Source organism: Apostichopus japonicus, chromosome 8 (genome assembly GCF_037975245.1).
Source record: "Apostichopus japonicus isolate 1M-3 chromosome 8, ASM3797524v1, whole genome shotgun sequence".
Classification (NCBI taxonomy): domain Eukaryota; kingdom Metazoa; phylum Echinodermata; class Holothuroidea; order Aspidochirotida; family Stichopodidae; genus Apostichopus; species Apostichopus japonicus.
The window spans coordinates 36,942,812-36,963,184 of NC_092568.1; the positions used below are offsets into that span (position 1 = coordinate 36,942,812).

The 20,373-nt window shown below is 36.3% G+C and overlaps 1 protein-coding gene and 1 long non-coding RNA gene across 2 annotated transcripts; one reads left to right on the forward strand and one right to left on the reverse strand.

Annotated features, from left to right (window-relative positions):
• Window positions 1–1,144: 1,144 nt before the first annotated feature.
• Window positions 1,145–20,195, reverse strand: LOC139971840 (uncharacterized). The gene is made up of 8 exons (XM_071978611.1): window positions 19,978–20,195; window positions 15,877–15,943; window positions 15,138–15,237; window positions 13,120–13,247; window positions 11,682–11,919; window positions 4,741–4,872; window positions 4,275–4,382; window positions 1,145–3,532 (listed from the first exon to the last, which is right to left on the reverse strand). Exons 1-8 carry the CDS (start codon window positions 20,102–20,104, stop codon window positions 3,524–3,526), a joined length of 909 nt encoding a protein of 302 aa, XP_071834712.1. The 5' UTR covers window positions 20,105–20,195; the 3' UTR covers window positions 1,145–3,523.
• LOC139971841 (uncharacterized) lies at window positions 4,879–8,374 on the forward strand. The gene is made up of 2 exons (XR_011794508.1): window positions 4,879–5,158; window positions 5,835–8,374. It is a non-coding gene; the product is annotated as an uncharacterized lncRNA (long non-coding RNA).
• Window positions 20,196–20,373: the final 178 nt, after the last annotated feature.

Consider the following 20,373-nt stretch of genomic DNA (forward strand, 5'->3'; position numbering starts at 1 on the left):
AACCAGAACTCAGAATGAAATTCATATTGTTTCTCATTACATCGTAAATTTAAACGTTTGAATTTTCGAAAACAAACTGATATATTACTAGAATGGGATGGCGCCGATGTCCTTCGACTCTTGTAGAATGAATATTAAAATGATTACTGCTAATTAAGAAAAGATTTCCCTTTCAGTTTGTTGTAGGTCTAAATAAACGAGGTCTGGCAGTGGCGGCACCAGAAAATCCAAAGTTTGTGGGAGGGGGCCATGCAAACATTTTGGAAGTATAAAAACGCAGCTACATAAAGTGCACTTCAAGGGAAAATTTACGGGGCTAGTGAACACGTCATAACCCCCCTCTCCCATCCCCCAAGTGGTTGGTTCATGGTGTACAAAATTTTAATTTATGCAAATATTAAAGTTGTGACAAACCTTTAATGTGATATAAACACGCCTGTACATTCACCATTTTTTCAAGAGGTTTGTTGATCGATTTCGAGGCCGCGGGAGATACATCTGCTACATTAATAGTATATTGGCAAGGACAAGTACTTGCGATATTTAATGGGACGACATAGGTGGGTAGGGGGCACAGTTGAACATTCCCCACTCCTGGTCTGTGCAAAACCTCAAAACGTCACAGACATGCTTCTTTTTCCTTTATTATAAAATGTAATAAGTGTCTCGTTGTGAAATGCTGGAGTTCAATTTTGTTGGAAAGTGTTGAGATAACTTTATGCTTTACCCCTCAAAGCAAAGGTCCAACTACCGTCTTTGTTTGTTTCGCCACCCCTAACCCCCCCCCCCCTTGAGCCTTCTGGGTATATGATTTAAAAAGTAGCAAGGGATAATAGTCAAGGTATTACTACATGTCCTGGCACTATTGTGAAAGGACAATGTATTGTTCTTATATAATTTTACCTGAGTGCATTTTTAATTCATCATTTCGCAAGATGAAGGTGGTATCAAACCGGGATGTTTGTACACTAAGCTAACTGGTGATCCTGAAACTTCGGATATGCTACCTTGCTGGACTACCACATGTAGTAGGCTGCAATTACCCTGTAAGCAAAACTGTTATCGAGCCATTTTTTCCACTCTTTACTTTACTAGACTCCCCCTCAGGAGAGATTGAAGACCAAAGAAGAATCACAGACCTGGCTTCATTTCATTAAAGATTTAACCTTTTTTCAGTTGTCAACATATCATTCTTTTTTGAATTGTATTACAAACTGATTGAATTGTAAACATATCGTTGATTCGGAACTGAACAGCATAGTACAGACATTGTTAATCAGCCGAGACAATTTTTGGCAATTACTAAATCCAAAGCAAACATGACATGAAAATTAGTCTTAGGCCCTGCACCATCCAAACAATCCATTTCTAAATATGTTGGAGATGGACAGGCAGGTATTTTACCTTGCCTACTGTAACCACATCAAATTACAAACACCCTGTTTTTCATTCAATACAACCACAAAAGTGACATGGAGGTAACCCTGTGAGAGATTCAGCTTTAATAATAAACACATATAAGTCAATTATACAAACTAATAACAATATTAATAACATTAATTGAATTGTAGTAAACAGGAAAATTTATCTCTAACTGACCTGACCAACAGTAACATAATTTTTTGGACAATAAAGTGCGTTTACGAGGCTATGGATTTGATCCGAGCTCCACATTTAACTGAAGAGTTATATGCAATATATATATATATTTGTATATCTATTGTAAACAGTTAAATAATGAATGGAACATTTTTTCGGAAATCAGCAAATTTTGATCCGAATTAAACTTCATATCAAATTTTATCTCGCAGCAAATTCCATTTGTTTTCAGATTCAGTTTCATTACGGTATCAATTTTCATCTAAATAGAAGCAAGTATCTTAATTTATCTCTCGAGGCCTAGGGCCCTAGGGGGTATATTACAATACTGTCCTCTACACCGATTCTTATATTGCAAGTTGAGTTAGGTTAAGTAGGCACCACTGATATGAATAGAAGTTGAAGATAATTGTTGATAAATACAAACGGTAACGTAAGACCTATCTATTCAGCTTATATTTTGATCGCTTGCCTCTATAAAGTTTTTGTTTGTAGAATTTGGTCCTTAATAAATGTGATCACCATGTGATCACCACCACCATCATCAGTACCATCATCATCACTATAATTAAATTTAAAGATCTGCTATGACATTAATGCAATAAATTTTATAATTTGTATTCTTTTTAATAAATGGAAATTTGGAAACTAATTAATTATTGTACAAGAACATATCTGCTGTTATATTCAGAAAGACAAAAAATAATAATGATAATAATATCTGATTGATTCAATGTCAGTCTGTAAGACTAAAATGAATAACAACATTTAAAATAAATAAAATAAATGATTTTTAATATGATCAATACTTTCACTTGCCATGTCAGTATCAAACCCAATCTAGTAACGTCCATTACAACCGCAGAGAAGATGACATTCAAAATGTGCAACCTTCTTTCTAATTTCTCATTCGACTCAAACTGGAGATTATTTGACAATATCCAGCCCACCCCAAATTGAGCTCACTACATCATAAAACCATCAAAACCTATGTTATCATTCAATACTCCATTTATACCATATCTTTTAAAATCCTGAAGACTTTTCACATTTGGACCGTAACCAAATACTCAAATATTTTTAACACAGATATCATAACCAGAGACTTCTACATAAAATTACTTGATGTAATTCGCCTCAGATTTTTATATCTCTTTGGTATAGTAGCTCTTTTATCAAATTGCACGATAAAAATAATATATATATACTTATATGTAGAACATAGTACTCACTATTTGTGAAGATAACTTTTGCAGGGAATCCTGTCATTTAACTTTATGTCATTTATGTCCCTTAACTTCCCCTTGTGTGTCTATTTCAACATAAAAAAGGGTAAAAAAGAAAATACAAACGGACAGCATTCTGTTAAGAGAGTCCCCATAAAGATTTGTTGTCACTTCCAGCTACATTCACATGCGATCATGATTTAGAAACAAGCCTTCATAAATGCTCTATGCGAGAAGCTTAATGATTCCGTCCTCGCCCCTTTTTTTACTACTTCTATACAGGAGATATCTTATCCAAAATACTTAAGGGTAAATTGCTGACAAGAAAATGGGAAAATCCCGGAAAAAAAAAAGTGAAGAGACATATTTAATCAGATTCAAAAAAACTTAAAGGATATTTATCAGGTTCTCACAGGAGATACTCGAAAAGTTGTTTTTATTAAACAGGTACCCCACTAAGATTGAGCCAAGTTCCAACAAGATTCACATTTTTTCACGATTTAGAATCTTGCCTTCATAAAATCCATCCGGGAAACCTGTTTAACAATTACACTTTTCTTCTACCTACCTTTTCCTGTGGAAGCTTCTTCAATAATAAAAGCTAAATTGATGATATGTTGTCATTATTTTATGTATTTGATAGACTAGCAAAAGTTAGTTCCTGTCGTTGTTTTTTTTTTCCATTTTGAAAACAAAAATTATAAAGTCTGTGAAAGAAAAAAGGAAAGAAAATCATATCAATATTGAAAAATATTGAAAAACAAAATAAAACCTCAATTTAAATTTAAATTAAAAGAAAATCGAATCAAGATTATTTTAAGTAAACAAAATCTGATACGCCAATCGTTGTTGTTATATATATCAATTTTATTTTCTGAATGGCTTCTCCACCTTTCATATTACAATATGCGCATCACTATGGCTCAAGTTTTCTTCCTAGCTATTTTTGATACAGCATTTTTGCTAAACTTTTTGCCCATGTACTCCAACCTTTGGTGTAATATTTAACTACTATTTTCCAGTACCAATGTCCAAGTGTGATGTACTCTCGAGTGTAAATGGTTCAGAGTACCAGGGTCAATCCCTTGGACTATGAACTGGTACACTTAAATACACGTAGTTATACTAGTCCCCTCATCACAAGCATTAATTGGTGCTCATTTCGACAGGGTAACATCCACTTGGCCAGTGCTAGCATACAAAACTTTCTCATAGGAGACAGGACAGTGGGAGAACCCCCTCCCCATGCAAGACAGACATTTGTTCTCCAACCCAACATAATATTTCAGATGTGTATGACTAAGGGCTTGGTATCGAGTGCAGGTTGAGAGGCAGTGAGGGTGCACAGTTGGTGTCCAGCTCTGACTCTAGAACCTGGCTCTGACACTCAAGCTAATCTACTGTAGTTACCTCAGTTGAATATTTACTGTGAAACCAACTTCAACTCACCTTCAGAGTTGCAATGAGTTGGTCTACAGGTGGACGATCATCGGATGAAGTGCTACAATGAACGAATACAAAGTTTCCATCTTTGTCCAAAATGAAGTCTCCCCCAATCTGCAAATACAAAAATTTGAACAAAAGGTCGATACAAAGTGTTCAAATTCAGTATTGAATAACTTTACAAAATGTTCACACATGACAGGTTTTGCTCAAAGCAGGATTCATGGTTTTTATCCCAGTTTGAGATGGTATGGCAGCTTTTCTGCATTATAACAAAAAATCTGATATAACAAACAAAATGGTGTCTTTCAGTTCTTTCAAAAGGTTTTGTGTTTATGAGCAAAATGGATAAATTTTCAAAATGGTCCACAAAATAAGGACCACTATTTTAATCACTGTGATATCACAAATGAAATCACCTTGAATTTTAACTGTTTGAGAAACTTTACAGGGTAGAAATACTTTCGTTTACCTGTAACGGATCATCGGTATGGTAAATTCGATTAGGCTTTGGACCCGTGGCCCATAACTCAGCATAGGGAAAGATGGCTTTCATATTCCAGGATTTCGAAGCTGACCTTTGAAGTCCGACTGAGGAGTAAATCTAAAAACAAGAGCATCAATGATGCAGTATCTCAATACTGGAAGTTTTAATTTTTATTCCTAATTTCAAATCTTTGCTCTGTCTCTACAATTATCAATATCAATCATGGTACAACAAATATATAACTTGCATTTTTGCCACGAATAGTCTCTGCAGGTTACACTTTATCCTGCTAGTCTTGCCTTTAGCGCTCATTGCCTGTTAGTCGAAAGAACGACGTTGCAAGGTTTAGTAATGTCATAGAATATTTAAGAACTTGTTTTTTATGTGGTATCCTTCATCTTAGGTCCAGGGATGTAAGTGCAGCCAAAAAAAAAACCGGAAAACTATTCGGAGACCCCGGGTGAATGCCGTCCTAACACATCCTACTCCTAGCTCTGACTACTTACACACTATCGTTATGTTAGGCTAGCTCAGAAGTATTAGCGCTAACACATCTTACCCCTAGTTCTTACTACTTACACACTATCGTTATGTTAGGCTACCTCAAAGTTACGAATACGTCGCAGCGAACTACGGAATAAAAAACAGTCTCACATTCGAATGCGATCACAAATATCGACTTTCATATGCGTATCCCGTAGATTTCCGCCGCTCACAAATATCACAAGCGTTAATTCCGAAAGTTATGTCGAGCACCAGCAGTTACGAAGATATTAATTAGCAGTCCAATCAACGTGAATTAGGCAAGGTTTTTCAAAGAACAGAAATGAGTTATGGCGATTTGAAGTTCGCACGTACGCAACGATATTCACATGGCACTAGTACAGTGCAATGCGATGATGCGAAACAGGAATGGTATTTTGATTGATCGATGAGTGAAAGTTGAAGTTAGCTTGCTGCAACGGGCCAGGCATTTTTGCCGCGTTGTGTCTTTGATATTCGAACAATTTTGTGGAACTTTATTGGAATAAAAAAAAACCGGATTTCCGTAAAAATACGGAAGACTTACATCCCTGTAGGTCAGTCTCAGTTGGACTTTTTGGTCATATAGTTTGACGTCAATGACAACAGCCAAATTAGAAGAGGCGAGCAACTCGACCATATTCTTGATGCCTGCCTTGAGAGCTAGGCCTATTGACCTACTGTATGTTACTGTAGACTGTAGTGGTGACTACCATCAAAACTGTGTCCACTTCTAGATATCAAAACAACCCACGTTTTTCCGCGTACCTAACTACAGAACAGAAAATTGTTCGCGAGGGTAGCCATTTTCGTATATCTAACATGTAGCTGTTATGAGTCATAGCCAATCTGCTACAAAACAGACTTGGGGGCGGGGCTTAATCATCAAAAACGGACCTTTTTACTAAAAGTAGGGGCGGCAGCTCAGTGTTGTTTTAAGAAAGAAAAATCATTTAAACATCAAATCAAGCAAATAAAAGCCATTAGATGTCATATACACGTAGTAAAATTCTTATTAATACCTACCTGTAAACAACAAATGAAAGTTTAAAATTTTAATAAAATATATAATACATAGGACCCTATCTTAGACGATACCACTGTTGAAAGACAGTTCTATTCTATTCTCTTTCATAAAACATAAGTTTTGGAGCGTGTGCAAAACAGGTCTGTCAAAGTGTGTTTTCAGTCCAAATTGGCCCGATTTGGACATAAATCGGTGAAAAAGTCACAGAATGAGATACAATTCTGGAATAAAAAATAGTAACTTTTGTTGGTCTATATGATATATTCTTGCTCTGGAAATTCCAGAGAAAAAGAACTTTGTTTGAAGACGCTGAAAAATTTTTAAGAGAAGAGAAAGTCCCACTTACTGTTACAATATCTCTATACATGTAATGTATTGAGATAACAATGCAAAAAATATTATGAAAAAATACATGTATGAATGAAACAAAAGTTGGAAAATTTTCAAAATGTAAAACATAGCTTGGGAAGTTATTTATGGACAAAACACAAAATATTTCCATATTCATAGTGCAGGCGACTTAATATACATGGGGATAAATTGTCACTTTCTCCCAGATTTGGATGATGATAGAAAAAATTTTTTTTTTTTCCGTCTGGTTCCAGTGAATGAGGGAATAGAAGGAAGTAATCATTAAAGGACATATTAATGTCCCATAACTATTCCATAGGTTGGAATAACATTATTCCAACACATTTTGTTGCCCAAACTGAGGATATTACAAATGAAAATATTTGGAACAAATTATATGTCACATGTTGTAATACTTCAGACTCTATTTAGATAATAGAAGATGCATGCAGATTGCTTGTCCACTCACTTGTAACCTCCCGATTAGATTACATTAATTCCCTTTTGCAGTCTGTGCCTTTAAGGCATTGAAGACTCGCCCCAAACCGCGTGCCGCGCTCTGAAAAAGTTAACTTTCCGTTGCTTGCAAGTAAAGTTTTCTTCTTGTCGCTACAAAATGCAGTCAGTAATGAAACGTGATACCTTGTTATCTTTTATCTAGACCTGAGATGTCCATCGCTGCTATATACACTGTGTTGTGGGTATTGACCGTAGCTGTATGTATTGACTGTACACTAGTGTCTAATTACCGATGGTTGTAAGCTGTGTGTATTTTCTGGGATCGATGGTGGTGTCTAACACTTCTGTTACACCTCATTCGAAACTAGGTCAGATTACCGGCATGAGACGTTTCTTTGTGCACGAGTCTTCACGCCCTTTAATCATCATTGGTCGTATCCAGCTCATACAAAACACAAACGCTGCCCTGATTACTAGAGATAAACACTATGACCATATCACCACAATATCTAAGAATCTGCATTGGCTTCCTGTTAAGTACCAAATCCAATTCAACATATTGTTCCCTATGTACATAGAATTTCCTCATTTGGTTCCGGAGTACCTAATTGATATGATTAAGAAGCATCGCCTTAAACTCACTCTTAGATCCTCCAACCAATCCCTGTTTGATGTACCTGTTAGTCGGACAAAGTATTCCTGAGACCAGGGATTATGTGTGGCAGCATCAAAACTGTGTACCACAAAATATTAGGGATGCTAACTTGTTATCTACTTTTTGGGCTAAATTTAAATTGTATTTATTTCAGATAGCCTATTTAGTCTGTTTCGTCCAGTAATTTGTTCTCATTGTAAAGCGCTTTAGAGCATATCTTGACTGATCAGAGCGCTATATAAATTAGGTATTATTATTATTATTATTATTATATACAAAAGATCCTTCAACTAAATGATTTGTGAAAGGAAATGAAACTTAGTTTCTTGCTTCATGTCAGCTCTTAAAGAAGAACAAATTGAGGTTTCCCAGTACAATTCTTATCCAAACAAACGAAGAATAAATATTGCATCTGACAAGAAATACAACAAAAAAGAGGAAATTTCTGTAACCAATTAAGGCAATAATTTTCCCTGCCTGGAGACAAACTGTCTCCATCAGTCCCGAAGCATTTTCATCATAGAATAGTCAAAAACTATTTCCAAGGTTGTAGATGATATGAAATAATATAAAACAATAATCCCTTATGTCATTTCCCACCACCACCCCCTCCAAAAGTAAGAAAATTAAAAACAAAAAAAATATTTTGGAAAAAAATTTGAGACAGAATATTAATTAACTTTTAATTATTGGCTATTAAGTCTTTGGTTTCTATTAAATGATATTCTCTTAATTCTGATACATAAGATTTTTAAATTAATGACTAAGGCTCCTCGATTTATCTGTGTATATTTTCTGTCAGCTTAGAGCCATATTTGCATTTTCCTTTCTTTTTCTTTTCTCAAATGACAAATTTTAAAATTGAGAGAATGCAACTGTTTTCAGATAAAATACTTATAATGAGTTGCAATCTGACATCTGCGATAGAATGAACAAATAGACAACAATTGATGAATCAAAACAACAGCATAGAAAAATCTTAATTAAACATATGTCAAGTTTTGTGTCAATTTTTTTAAATTAAATTTAGAAACAGATGAAAACAAAGATAAATTACTTGCTATAATAGTTGCTATAATACTGTAGTTTGGAACTGCCATTACTCATGAATAGATTATTAATAAATAATGTGATTAGACATTATATTAAAGCCTCTCTGTAACAAATGTACTGTAAGCAGTTGGATCACATGTCCAACTGAAGGCAAGCATTCAGCAGGTATATACTATGTAATCATCAGTTATAGGGTGGTGGGGCAAATTTTTAATAATTTTTTCTTGTTGCCCTTAGCACAACCAGGCCTTACATATTGGTTGTCTGAAAAACAAATTTGGATGTCCACAAATGTAGCAACATAACAATATTTAACTAAGTACTGTATACACTATAGGAGAGATCTGTAGGTTGGTGAATAGAACAACCAGGACTGGGGGAGGGGGCAGGGGGAGGGATACCAACTTATCATTTTAAACTATATGTCGGTATTCAAGTGCTGTGCAGTCTGAATTTGGTGTCCAACAGACAATTTCCGCAGCTGATTTTGGCTGTATGAACAAAAATTTGGTCGTCTTGGATGACCGGACAACCATTAAAACTTTGACCTGGGGTGACTTTCGGCAGCACTTTGTATATATGTCATAGTCAAAGGGAAAAAACAAATTGAATGTTATAGGTGTCCTGGTATTCAAGATAAACGGCTTTATAATAAGCTAAAAGCTAGCTGGGATGCTCCTTTAAGGCTAACTTGATGATGATCATGTCTCCACAGTGCAGGCCTGGTGTTAATGTTACTCCATTCATAGTCCAATTAACAAAACCAAATCAACTCAACATCCTCAGATGACAATCTCTCTATTGATAAAGTTTAATCATTTTAAACTTCTTATGTGATGCTATAATGTTATTATGTTTAAATGCTATGATGTTATTATGTTTAAATGCTATGATGTTATTATGGCATAAAATCATCCTTTTACTGGTAGTCAAACTACCAAGCTCAATTAATAGACTGATGGGTCACCCACTGGTCCAACTCACACTTTGTCAGCTTTGCATAATTAGTCCAGAGCTACAATACTGAAAATTAATTCATATTGTTTTCTTCAAAGAAGTATTGCGCAAAAATCTGATGAACAACACAAAACAACACAATTAACAAATGAAATTTATTTTGTGTTAAACTGAGATGATTCCATAACTTTAGAAATTAAAGGTTTTTTCTTCTCCTCCTCCTTTTTATTTTAGTTTGGTATTTTTATTTTATATTATTTATTTATTTTTTTTTAGTTTGGTAATTTTTTTTATTTTTTTTATGTTTTTAGTTTGGTATTTTTATTTTAGTTTGGTATTTTTATTTTTAGTTTGGTATTTTTATTTTTAGTTTGGTATTTTTATTTTCGTTTGGTATTGTGTCCCTGGATTGTTCAATGTTGCTGCCTGCCTTCATATGATAGACACTTAACCTAAACCAGCTGGAGATAACTTTAAAATAGTTTTTTATCTTAATGACACATTAAAAACCTTTCAACAATGTTTCATATATCAGTACTTTATGAATCAAAATTCATGTGCATTGAAGGGGTAATGGTCCCAACAAAGTACATGAACTCAAAAAGTTTCCTCTTAAAGTACAGTAGTAGTAGATCTGTTGCTCACCTGTTGTTGACAGAGTGTGTTCACTCAAGTTTGAAGTCAAACATTGCATGAAACTATTAGCAACGGTATCGATAGAGACGTACCTAGCTATTAAAACCGCTCGGACTAAATATACAAATCATCGCAATAAACACTCCGATTACACTGTGAAGAGCAGCTACCATAAAACTGTATCAGGTAGTTTGGTCTATGTTTATTGAAACGGTGCTAAAACATAGGGATACCCTTGGGGGGAAAGCTCTGGAACACCGAAAGAATAAAGAGATTGATAAGGAGTGTGCAGGGAACTCAAACTGAGACAATAAACTATTGGTAATTGAAAGACTCTCTCTTAAGGAGCATAAACTCTTTAACAAAGGAAGCTGTGATTGCTTGCTGCTGATTGACTGAGTTTCCAAGGGAAAAATAAAAATTGCGTTTTCATGGCTGTAAAACATTGTCAAGATGAAATAAAAACTCTGGCATCATTCAACAGTGCAGAGAAAATGTATTTGGCTAATTTTTGAAAAAAAGTTTACATACAAGTACTGCTTTGGGAGAACCCTGGGGCAGTTTGTTCAACGACCAATTATGCAGGCACTACATTAGAATATTAGCTTATATATGGGATACATTCCTGGCATCAACATTCATTACATTCAAGAGGTATTTTAGCCATTATAACCCTTTGAAAAGTTAGTGCTGAAGTTTACTTGTAAGCAGCAGATGTCAGCAACATTGGTCAAAGTTAATTTTTACCTTCAGACAAACATTAACATCGCAATAATGCTTGGAGAGCAATCATTATCTTTCTAGCAGATTGAAAACCACAGCTTTGATAAGGACAATACCAAAGTAGCCTATCCTGGACTCCAATTGGCAGCAAATCAATACAGCACAATTATTAAGAAAGGGAATGATGCCAAAACATGACAAATGTTTACTGGAATTTTCAGTCATTTCCTGGCTATAAGTCTCATTAAGACTGTTACAACAGATTTAATTACCATCCTTGTAATTAAATAAAACTTTAATCTCCAATATTCACATCCCTCCTATGTCATTTCATTTCGACGTGTTAACGACAACTGAGTAAAAGCATTGTGCTTGTCCATCTCAGCTGGGAGACAAGAATTGAAAGAGTAAAGTGCTAGGGTAGAGGGGCAAGGGGGGGGGTTTGGGAGAGACTAGGGTGGATGGATATATGAGCAGGCTCTTAGTTTGCTTGAAGAAAAAAATACTCTTTAGAGGAAGATTAAATTCCTCTTATTAACTCACCTCTCGTTTTTCGTCGCTAAGAACATCAAATTTACAGCCCGTTGCGTCGATCCATTGTCTGACTCCATCAGGTGGACCAAAGGATATCACGACTAACTTACAGTTGAGTCCTTTGAGCACATCTGCCTGCTCCTGTAGAGCAGACATGTGCTTTTGTCACGGCCGTCAGGAAAAATGCCGGAGAAGGATCAAGAGGATGCTGTTCTCCCCTGTCAGGAAGTCGGACAAAGTGGTTTGTCTGGAACAAGAGAGAGTTATTCCCAGTTTAAGACTCCATTCTGCTCAAACTACCTTCAGATTGACTTTTTCATGTTTTGACTATATTTCATTTCTTCATTTTGAACTGAACATGCAAGTTTAAAATAGCCGTCTGAATTATTCTGCCCGAACAGGTTTCCAAAACTACCAAGAACTTGTTTGTAATAGGAAACAGACTTTTGATGATTCATTAAACTAAACTTCTGCTTGTTCACCAGAATAGCTGTTTTATTATAAATGTTCGGAACTACTATTTGGCTGTACAATTACACTATGGCATGATAAACACAGGTCAGTCTAATGTACATGGCAATACACACACCTCCACCAAAGACCAATGGGTCTAATACTTCATGTTATGCATCCACACACCAAGTATGTGAAATATCAACGATTCCTACCTTGAGATATCATGTTTAAAGATTTTCAAAGTTTGACCACTGGTGACCAAGATGACCTTTGACCATCACTAAAAAGAACTGAGTTTTTATACTCAATATAACGAATCCCACATGCCAAGTATGAAAAGTGTCCATGTTTCCTAACTTGAGATATCATGTTTACAAGGTTTTCAATATTTGAGTCAGATCAGGAGCTGCCATTTGTCCAATTCCTGATGTCATAGAGTCACTTCCAGGTAAAAATGTTTGTATTCTTTATTATTGTTACTCAGTTTTCTAAATGAGGACAAATTTTTCCACTAAAATCAATGTCAATTTGTTACTAATATGCAGAACTTTGATATTTCAAAAAGACAATCCCGGACACTACACCTAATAAGGAAAACATGTGACAGAGAAAATGAAGAAACACGTTAAATTCCCAATCATGAGAAGGTTTTTGATGTCATCGTCTTTCATACATATGGAGGAACATGAAAGCAATAATATCTTAAAAATGGAAGATGATTTTGTAAGCTTTTTCGTGGAGTCGTTTTTCATTGCTTCCTTGTCATATTTGACAAATTGAACATCTGTAGAACTACCTATGACAAATGTGAACTCTATCAATACTGTAAGACCTGGTCTAACTGTTTGAGCTTGACCATAAATAACCTGTTTGCCTGCTGCATGTCAGACTAGGTGACAGACCATAACTGACCACAGCGAATTTCATTCTCTATTTAATTAGATCCTGTCCTCCATAAACCAACCTATTCCAAAAGTATGAAATTAATTACTTTTCTGTTCGACCATCAACTAGGATCACATCAACTGGACCTTTGGAGCCTACTTTCACCTGAGTGACCGCTGAAGGATTTGTTGCCATCCTCTGATCACAATGGAACAATGATTCATTCCATTCATCCTGAAAAAAAAGGATGACTTTTTTGTTACCTTGTAAAGATAATTATAACTAAGATTGATGAACTGTCAAAAATGTACAACATGTAAAAGGAATGACAGTGGAGGTTTTTGTCTGCTGTAGGATGCAAATGAAAATGATGAGCTACCCTTGGAGACATGGTTATCACCCTCCTAAACAAATGAAATTCCAGATTTTTCTAGACCAGAGGATGTTCTACTTCGTATTCTACGCACTTCTGAGGACCCATGTTTAGGCTACCATCTACAACTTAGTACTTAAATGACTGTAAAATGAATGCTTACCACGTATAAATTGAAAGAGCCATGACCCCTAACATGGCATGTCATAGCCTTAACTTTGCCATCTCTAAGCAGTGATGTGCCCAGGATTTCCTGAGTGCCTGGTATACTGATCGCCGATTATTGAAGGTGCTCAGATGCCAAATGCTGGCACTTGTGTAGCTTGTGTAGTACTAGTTTTGCTAACAATTTACATTTTTTAATTTTTTATTAGTGAAATATATTACGTACCTGGTTAAAGTTATTAGTTTGTTTCAAAGAGATTTTACAAGGGACCGATTGAGATCCGTAAGTTATTTTTCTCGCATGCGTAACTGATGCATTATTAGTCTGCATGATTTTGGCATAGGCTAGGCCCAATTTATGTTGAATATATTGTTAGGAATGTCGGGATTTTAGATGAAAATAGTTCTGGGCGGGATTCACGATTTTTAAGACAGTGCTGGGCGGTGCCGCCCAGCGTGGGCACATCCCTGTCTAAGTGAAGGTACGACAGATAATTACAGATTGATTGCAGGTGTCCTAGTCTGCCCATAGTATTCTACATTGTTATCTCATCACTTCCATAGGGAGAATGATATATTGTAGTTCCTTTGCCAGTTGGGCCATACAGAGCTATACCAGTTGCCATAGCCACAGTTGCCATGGTAATGGCAATTTATCCTGAGTAGCTACTCCCATGATTGGGTACCCACCCCAGGGTGACAGGAGGACGTTTATGACTGAGGGAGGGGTCAAAATGTGGGAACAAAAGTCAAAGGGTCACACAAAATCTTTTCCTAAACGGTTGGACGGATTTTCTTCAAACTTGATGGGAAGCTACCCCAGGGTGAACCCTTGTGTCTCACAGACTCCCCCCTCCTCCCTCTGGAATAAAATGTCGAATAAAAAATTTTTTGCTTTAAATCCTAGGGGAAACATTGATCTGACATAGAGCATAGAGGGTATGCTGGAAATGTCAAGTAGTGCTTCTTGATTGTTAGATTGTGTAGCTGATAATAAATTTGTTTATTTAAATCAGTGTTTGGTGGCGATGAGATATGCAACTCTGTGGATTGTCCACATGTTGTTTTTGGCTGTCCTAGCAGTAATGTTCTGCCCTGCAATGCCTTCATTATGCCAGGAGTTCTTGATTAATTTTCTACGAGTACCAGAGAGAAACATTGGTGGTAGCAACGAGGGAAAGAGTACTAAGATCTGACTATATCCTAAATTGAAAAATGATCAGTGCAAGATTATGGGTTGGACTGAAATCTATTGTAGGCCACACTTGGCCCACATGCCATCTCTTGATAGCCCTCCCCGATACCCTTCCCTAAGTTCCCTTTCTGTTTTATGAATTGTGCATCATATTTCAAAGAAACGGTATCTTGGTTTAATTGCCATGTTAATAACACTCAGTGTTGATAATTATTCTTTAAGCAAACTGATACAACTATAATAGCCTCGTGGTGTGGGCTTTTTTTTTAACATGTTAATTAAGTACTTTGAATGTATTACCCTTTCTATTACATTTAATACACCATACATGGTGTAAATGAACCTTAATAATGTTAATAAACCTTACACCTTGTTGATGAAAGTACTTTACCTCCAACTCTAGCAGTTCGTCAAAGCAATCTCGTACATCGGGATCATGAAAAAACTTTTCAAACAATGATTCAAAAGCACTTCTGGTCCAAACTTTCAAACTGGAATGAATTAAGAGAAAAGTAATGAGTTACTATCATGAGTTAGCTTAACTATGATATTTGGTTAAGTTACCAAATTCTGTTACCCCCTCACATACCCCCCCCCCAAAAAAAAAAGTGGTTCATATATGCGAACATAAGAGCAGTGTGTGCATCAGACTGAATTGAGAACGCCTTCAGAAATGTCTCAAACAAAAGAGAATGTTACTTAACACAGTGTATCCACATAACACGTAGACAATATTCCATGTTTTGATACATAGTGGGATATAAGCTTTAACATGTTAAATATTGTTTTTGTGTATCTACAGATGGAACCTTTGGATTTCGCCAAAAGCTACTCCATTAACTTTTCCCCCCTGTAACACAGGACATCCACATGCTTCACACCAGATCAGCCTAAGTTTTTGCCTTATTGAGGTAATCCTATCCAAGGTTTTCGCATGTATGTTTTAGGTCAAAACTATGCATTTTGCAGTAATTGTCTCCAAACTTGAAAAGTGTCTGGCACAATTGTTTACAAATCTGCAAGCTAGGTTCACTTTTGCATATGTTGAGCACACCATTTATCTTTGGGAATTCTCCATCCCCCCCTTCCCACTTCAATCAATATCCTTCTCCTATGGCAACATAACTCACTCTTTGAAGACCGTTCCATATGCCCTGATTAGTGGACCACCAGTGGAACCAAGGAGGTCATTGAGATCTGTAAGAGATAAATACAGTAGTTAGGTCACGATCAGATCATACATGATAAAACCAATACTGAAGTGAGGGTTTGAGGGGGTACAGTACTTTAAAAAATCAGATATATATATATTCCTGTACATAATTGACCTCCACTATATGCAATTATAGTATAAAGGAAGAACGAAAATCAATCAATCTTTTTTTTGGGGGAACAAGGTCCTCACAGAGTGACCACTGTGGCCAAGCAGCAAGGTTGTTCATATGAAACCTATGCATTTGCTTTACATTGAAAAATTTGTCGTTTTTTACTTTGATGGCTTTTGTTGACCTCAAATGACCTTTAATTGACTTTCACAAATGACGGCTGTATCCACGCACACCATTTAATGTGGATATACATCAAGTACCAAGTACATCCAACTAGTAACTACCTTTTTTGTTTCGCTCTCTTATCTTGTGTTTACAACTTTTCGGGGCTGAACATCTTTTGCCCTTTGATCTCCCTGAAAACTGCAGTACATCATATCGGAGCATTATCTTTACAGCTCTAGTGTTACTTGTTTACAAGGTTTTATACTTATACTGTACTTCTGTTGACCTCAATGAACAACAATATAGTTTGGGCACTCACTAACCATATTTGGATCCACATACCTAGGTTAGGAGGATGTTATTAAAACAATCATGCACTTTTTGAGTTATAATGTTTACAATTAAGCCAAAGCATCACATACACATACACTGTAAACAAATGCCATCACCATCCAATAGATTCATTTTTGCCTCTGCCAAAGAATACAAACCAGAAAGCCAAATTGCTTAGTGATTCCTTTGCCACAGTTCATATGTGAATTATTTTTTGCAATACTGCAAATTTATATCAAATATTAAAACCATTGCTGAATTTGCATGATCAGCTGGGTTATTGCTCTCATGTGGACCATTTTACATCCAACCTTTAGGTTTGGAGTTACAGGGTTTAGAAACTTTTCAGAGTTAGACTTTGACCAAGTGATAAATAAAAAAAAACGTATATAAAGTGAATACATCATGTACTATTTGAGTTACTGGCAAAGGGTAGCCCTTACAAACAAGCTTGTGATTATAACTCATGAACTTTGAACTTCTTAACATCCCCATCAGGGCCCTTCTCACTTTTGATAGTCCCTTACCACAGCCAACAACTTGAAGTGAACCGGCTCCCCCCCCCCTCCCCCGCAAAAAAAAAAGTATGCTCGGATAGCAACAAAGTTCTTGTAATCACTGGAGGTGCAGGTTCAACTGAAAAAAACACGGGTTTTCACACATACGCCAGCACCATCTCATAGATTCAGTTTTGCCTCCGCCAAAGAATTTTCTAAAGATAATGTGCCATTGGTGTTCTATGAAAATTAAAAGTTTCATCGAAGTGCTCACACGCCTGCTACTTTACCTACCCTTTGTTATTTTGCCATGAACATTTTTCAAAACTATGTCGAAGCACTGACATCAATGATCTAATTAGGGTACAACACGGCAGTGCGTACTCCTGTGCATAAATCTTGATTGCCACCCAGTCACAAAATATTCTGTTGGCAATACTGTTTATAAATCGTGGTTGCAACACCCAGATCTTGGAATTCTTCATCAAAACTCATTCAAAACTCATTCACACCAGCTTAATTAAAATTAAGGATACATTTCAACATTTCATAAGATTGTAAGAATTTGACAAATTTATTAACACATATCATAGCCTTGCTCTGACAAGTGTCTGTTGTCTTAATTAGTAAATATGCAGAAGAAATGCCTGCAGTATGTCCAATAAATGACAACAGAACAAATGTGCAGCATGTATACCAGTAGGGAGTGTTTGTGTTATAATAAATATATATGTGTATATATATACTGTATATATGTATGTATATATGTATGTATATAGACCATATAGGTCACATGGTGACATTCCTGTCCAGGGACTGGCAGACCTCCTGGAAGGTTAAAGGAGTAGAGTGGTACAATATACTGGATAGGGCTAAAGGATATAGATTAGAAATCTCAGGTTTAGCAATAATTTTCAGAGGTAAAGTGACCCTTTCTATAAAAATTCATGAGTATCAGATTTTGGTACTGTACAGAAGGGCAAGATCACTTGGCTTGCCCTCTTTTTGCCCGCCAGGCCCATCTTTCAACCGACTTTCACTGCCCTTGCGCTCTTCCAACCGACGTATCAGAACAAAAATGACATTTTCTTCTATATTCGCAGTTACGTAAGAATTCGACCTTATTGATATCCGGCTCCACTGACAACTATGGACCAAGCCAAATTAGCAAGTGCTTCGTGTTTGAAATAATTCATAACCAAACTGATTTAAGGAATCAAATTGCATCTATAATCTTTGCAGCTATTGAAAAGATACTTGCATATTTTGGAGTACTTTCAATTATAGAGGTTTTTCCAGGTGTTGTAACATTTACTCTCACAGGGGCGCCTCCAGAAGCACTCTGCATTCTAACGATGGGTTACACAGGTTTTATCAAATGTTTTTCCCTCATATGTTGTCAATGTGGGTGACCACGGTGTATAGTTTGAAGGTCTGAATATGCGATGCTTACAACTTGACTTTGATTGCGTAAAATTCTCTGGAATCTTTCCAAGCATTTTTGTACATGCAAGTCATGTCAGCAGGTTATGTTCAGTCTTGTGCTGTGTGCACATGTGCAATACAGTGCTAGACTAGTGAACTTTACTTTACCATGTGGCAGAGAAAGTTGGCAGTTTTGCATGTAGGATTTTATAGCCCTGAATTCCTGGAGTTACATTTCTTTCTCGCAAGTTTCCATACTGGATACCTAGTATCAGCAACCTGCTAATTCCATGGAGATGTTTTCCTGTCTTCAATGTTGAAAATGATGGAATGCTTAATTCTGAGCTCAGAGGAAAGCTAAGACCATGGAGCCTCCAGGGGCTTCACACTCACATATGTACCCCTTAGCCAATAATAGGGGGAAAATAGGAAAAAGTGCATAACAAATTGTTTTCAGGTACTTGTTTTCAGGTACTTGTACCGGACACAGAACCCAGATAATTTAAAATACTCCTCTGTAATTGCCTTTTCAAAAGGTTTAAGATATTTTCTTCTGTTCCAGGGAAAGAGACATTTTTGGAGCTAGGATACACCTTATTTAATATTTAATTCTGTTTGGATCCAGGTCCCAGTAATTTGTTGTTTATATTTTTTTTTCAAAAGTCCTATGCTATCCATCATGCTATGTATTGTAGTCCTGAGTAACAGTTAGTCCTAGCCTAGGCTACATTTGGACTAAAAGTTATTCAAGAATACGCTTAGTCAATGGTTAAAAATAAGCCTATAGATAAACAGCATGTTTCACCACGATACGCGTTATATGTGGCAAGTTAAATTGTGTAAATCGAAGACTGTTTGCAATGCTGCACTGTGGTAGGCTGACCAGCAACAATTTGTAATGTCCTTTGGTTAATTATTAGGCATGGAAGTGCAGAAATTCTTGTACTGAAAATTGATGTTCAAATTTGGTCCTCATGAACGTATCTTCCAATGTGAAATTATGTCATGGGATGAAGAACAAGTCAATGGTGTAATGACTGGGTAAGACTAGTAGTAGTACGAGAAATCTTTTTCTTACAAAGTGGCTATTCTTACGACTAGTTGTAAGAATAATTTCCGACTACGCATGCGCAGTTGCTATTTTCATGACCAGGAGTACTATTTTTACGACGAGGAGTAACAATAATTTGCGGTTAGGGTTAGGGTAAGGGTTAGGATTGAGGTTTAGGGTTATGTTTAGGGTTAGGGTTACCCCTTCTACATGGCAGTTGCTTTATTTACTTTACTGCACTTGAATTTGCCTTTGTCGTAAGAATAGTTTATAAATAATTGTTACGACTCGTCGTAAGAATAGCCACGGCCTTTTTCTTATGCCTACAGTATATACAGTCAAGTTAGACCTAGATCGGCCTAGGCCAGGTCATTGGAAATAATCTGTATATCAAATAGGTTCAACAACGTATACTAACGGCACGCTCCATACCCTTTTCTTTATCTTCTCTATTTCGTCTGCTCCCATCTTGTAACGTTGATTTCAATGTTTGAAATGAATCAAGGAGTTGTGCTTGATTAACATTGGTCGAAGCTGCGGCCTCGTCAACCTGAGCCATTTCAATTTATGACCGGGCTGAAGCTGGCCAACAGATCTCTGACAGATCGCTGAAAAATTAACACCGACTACCTCGAATACAGTAGGGTATTGAATTCATGCAGGTTGCACAGATAATTGAGCATTCCAAGGAAGCAAAGGAAGGTATCTCGAAAAAAACGTCGTCGCTAAAGTTCAACACTGTAGTCGCGGAGCTTGGCTGTTTGGGTCAAAGGCTGACCGCAAATTGTGTGAAATATGCGAAAAATGTTGTTAACAGCACAAACGTTA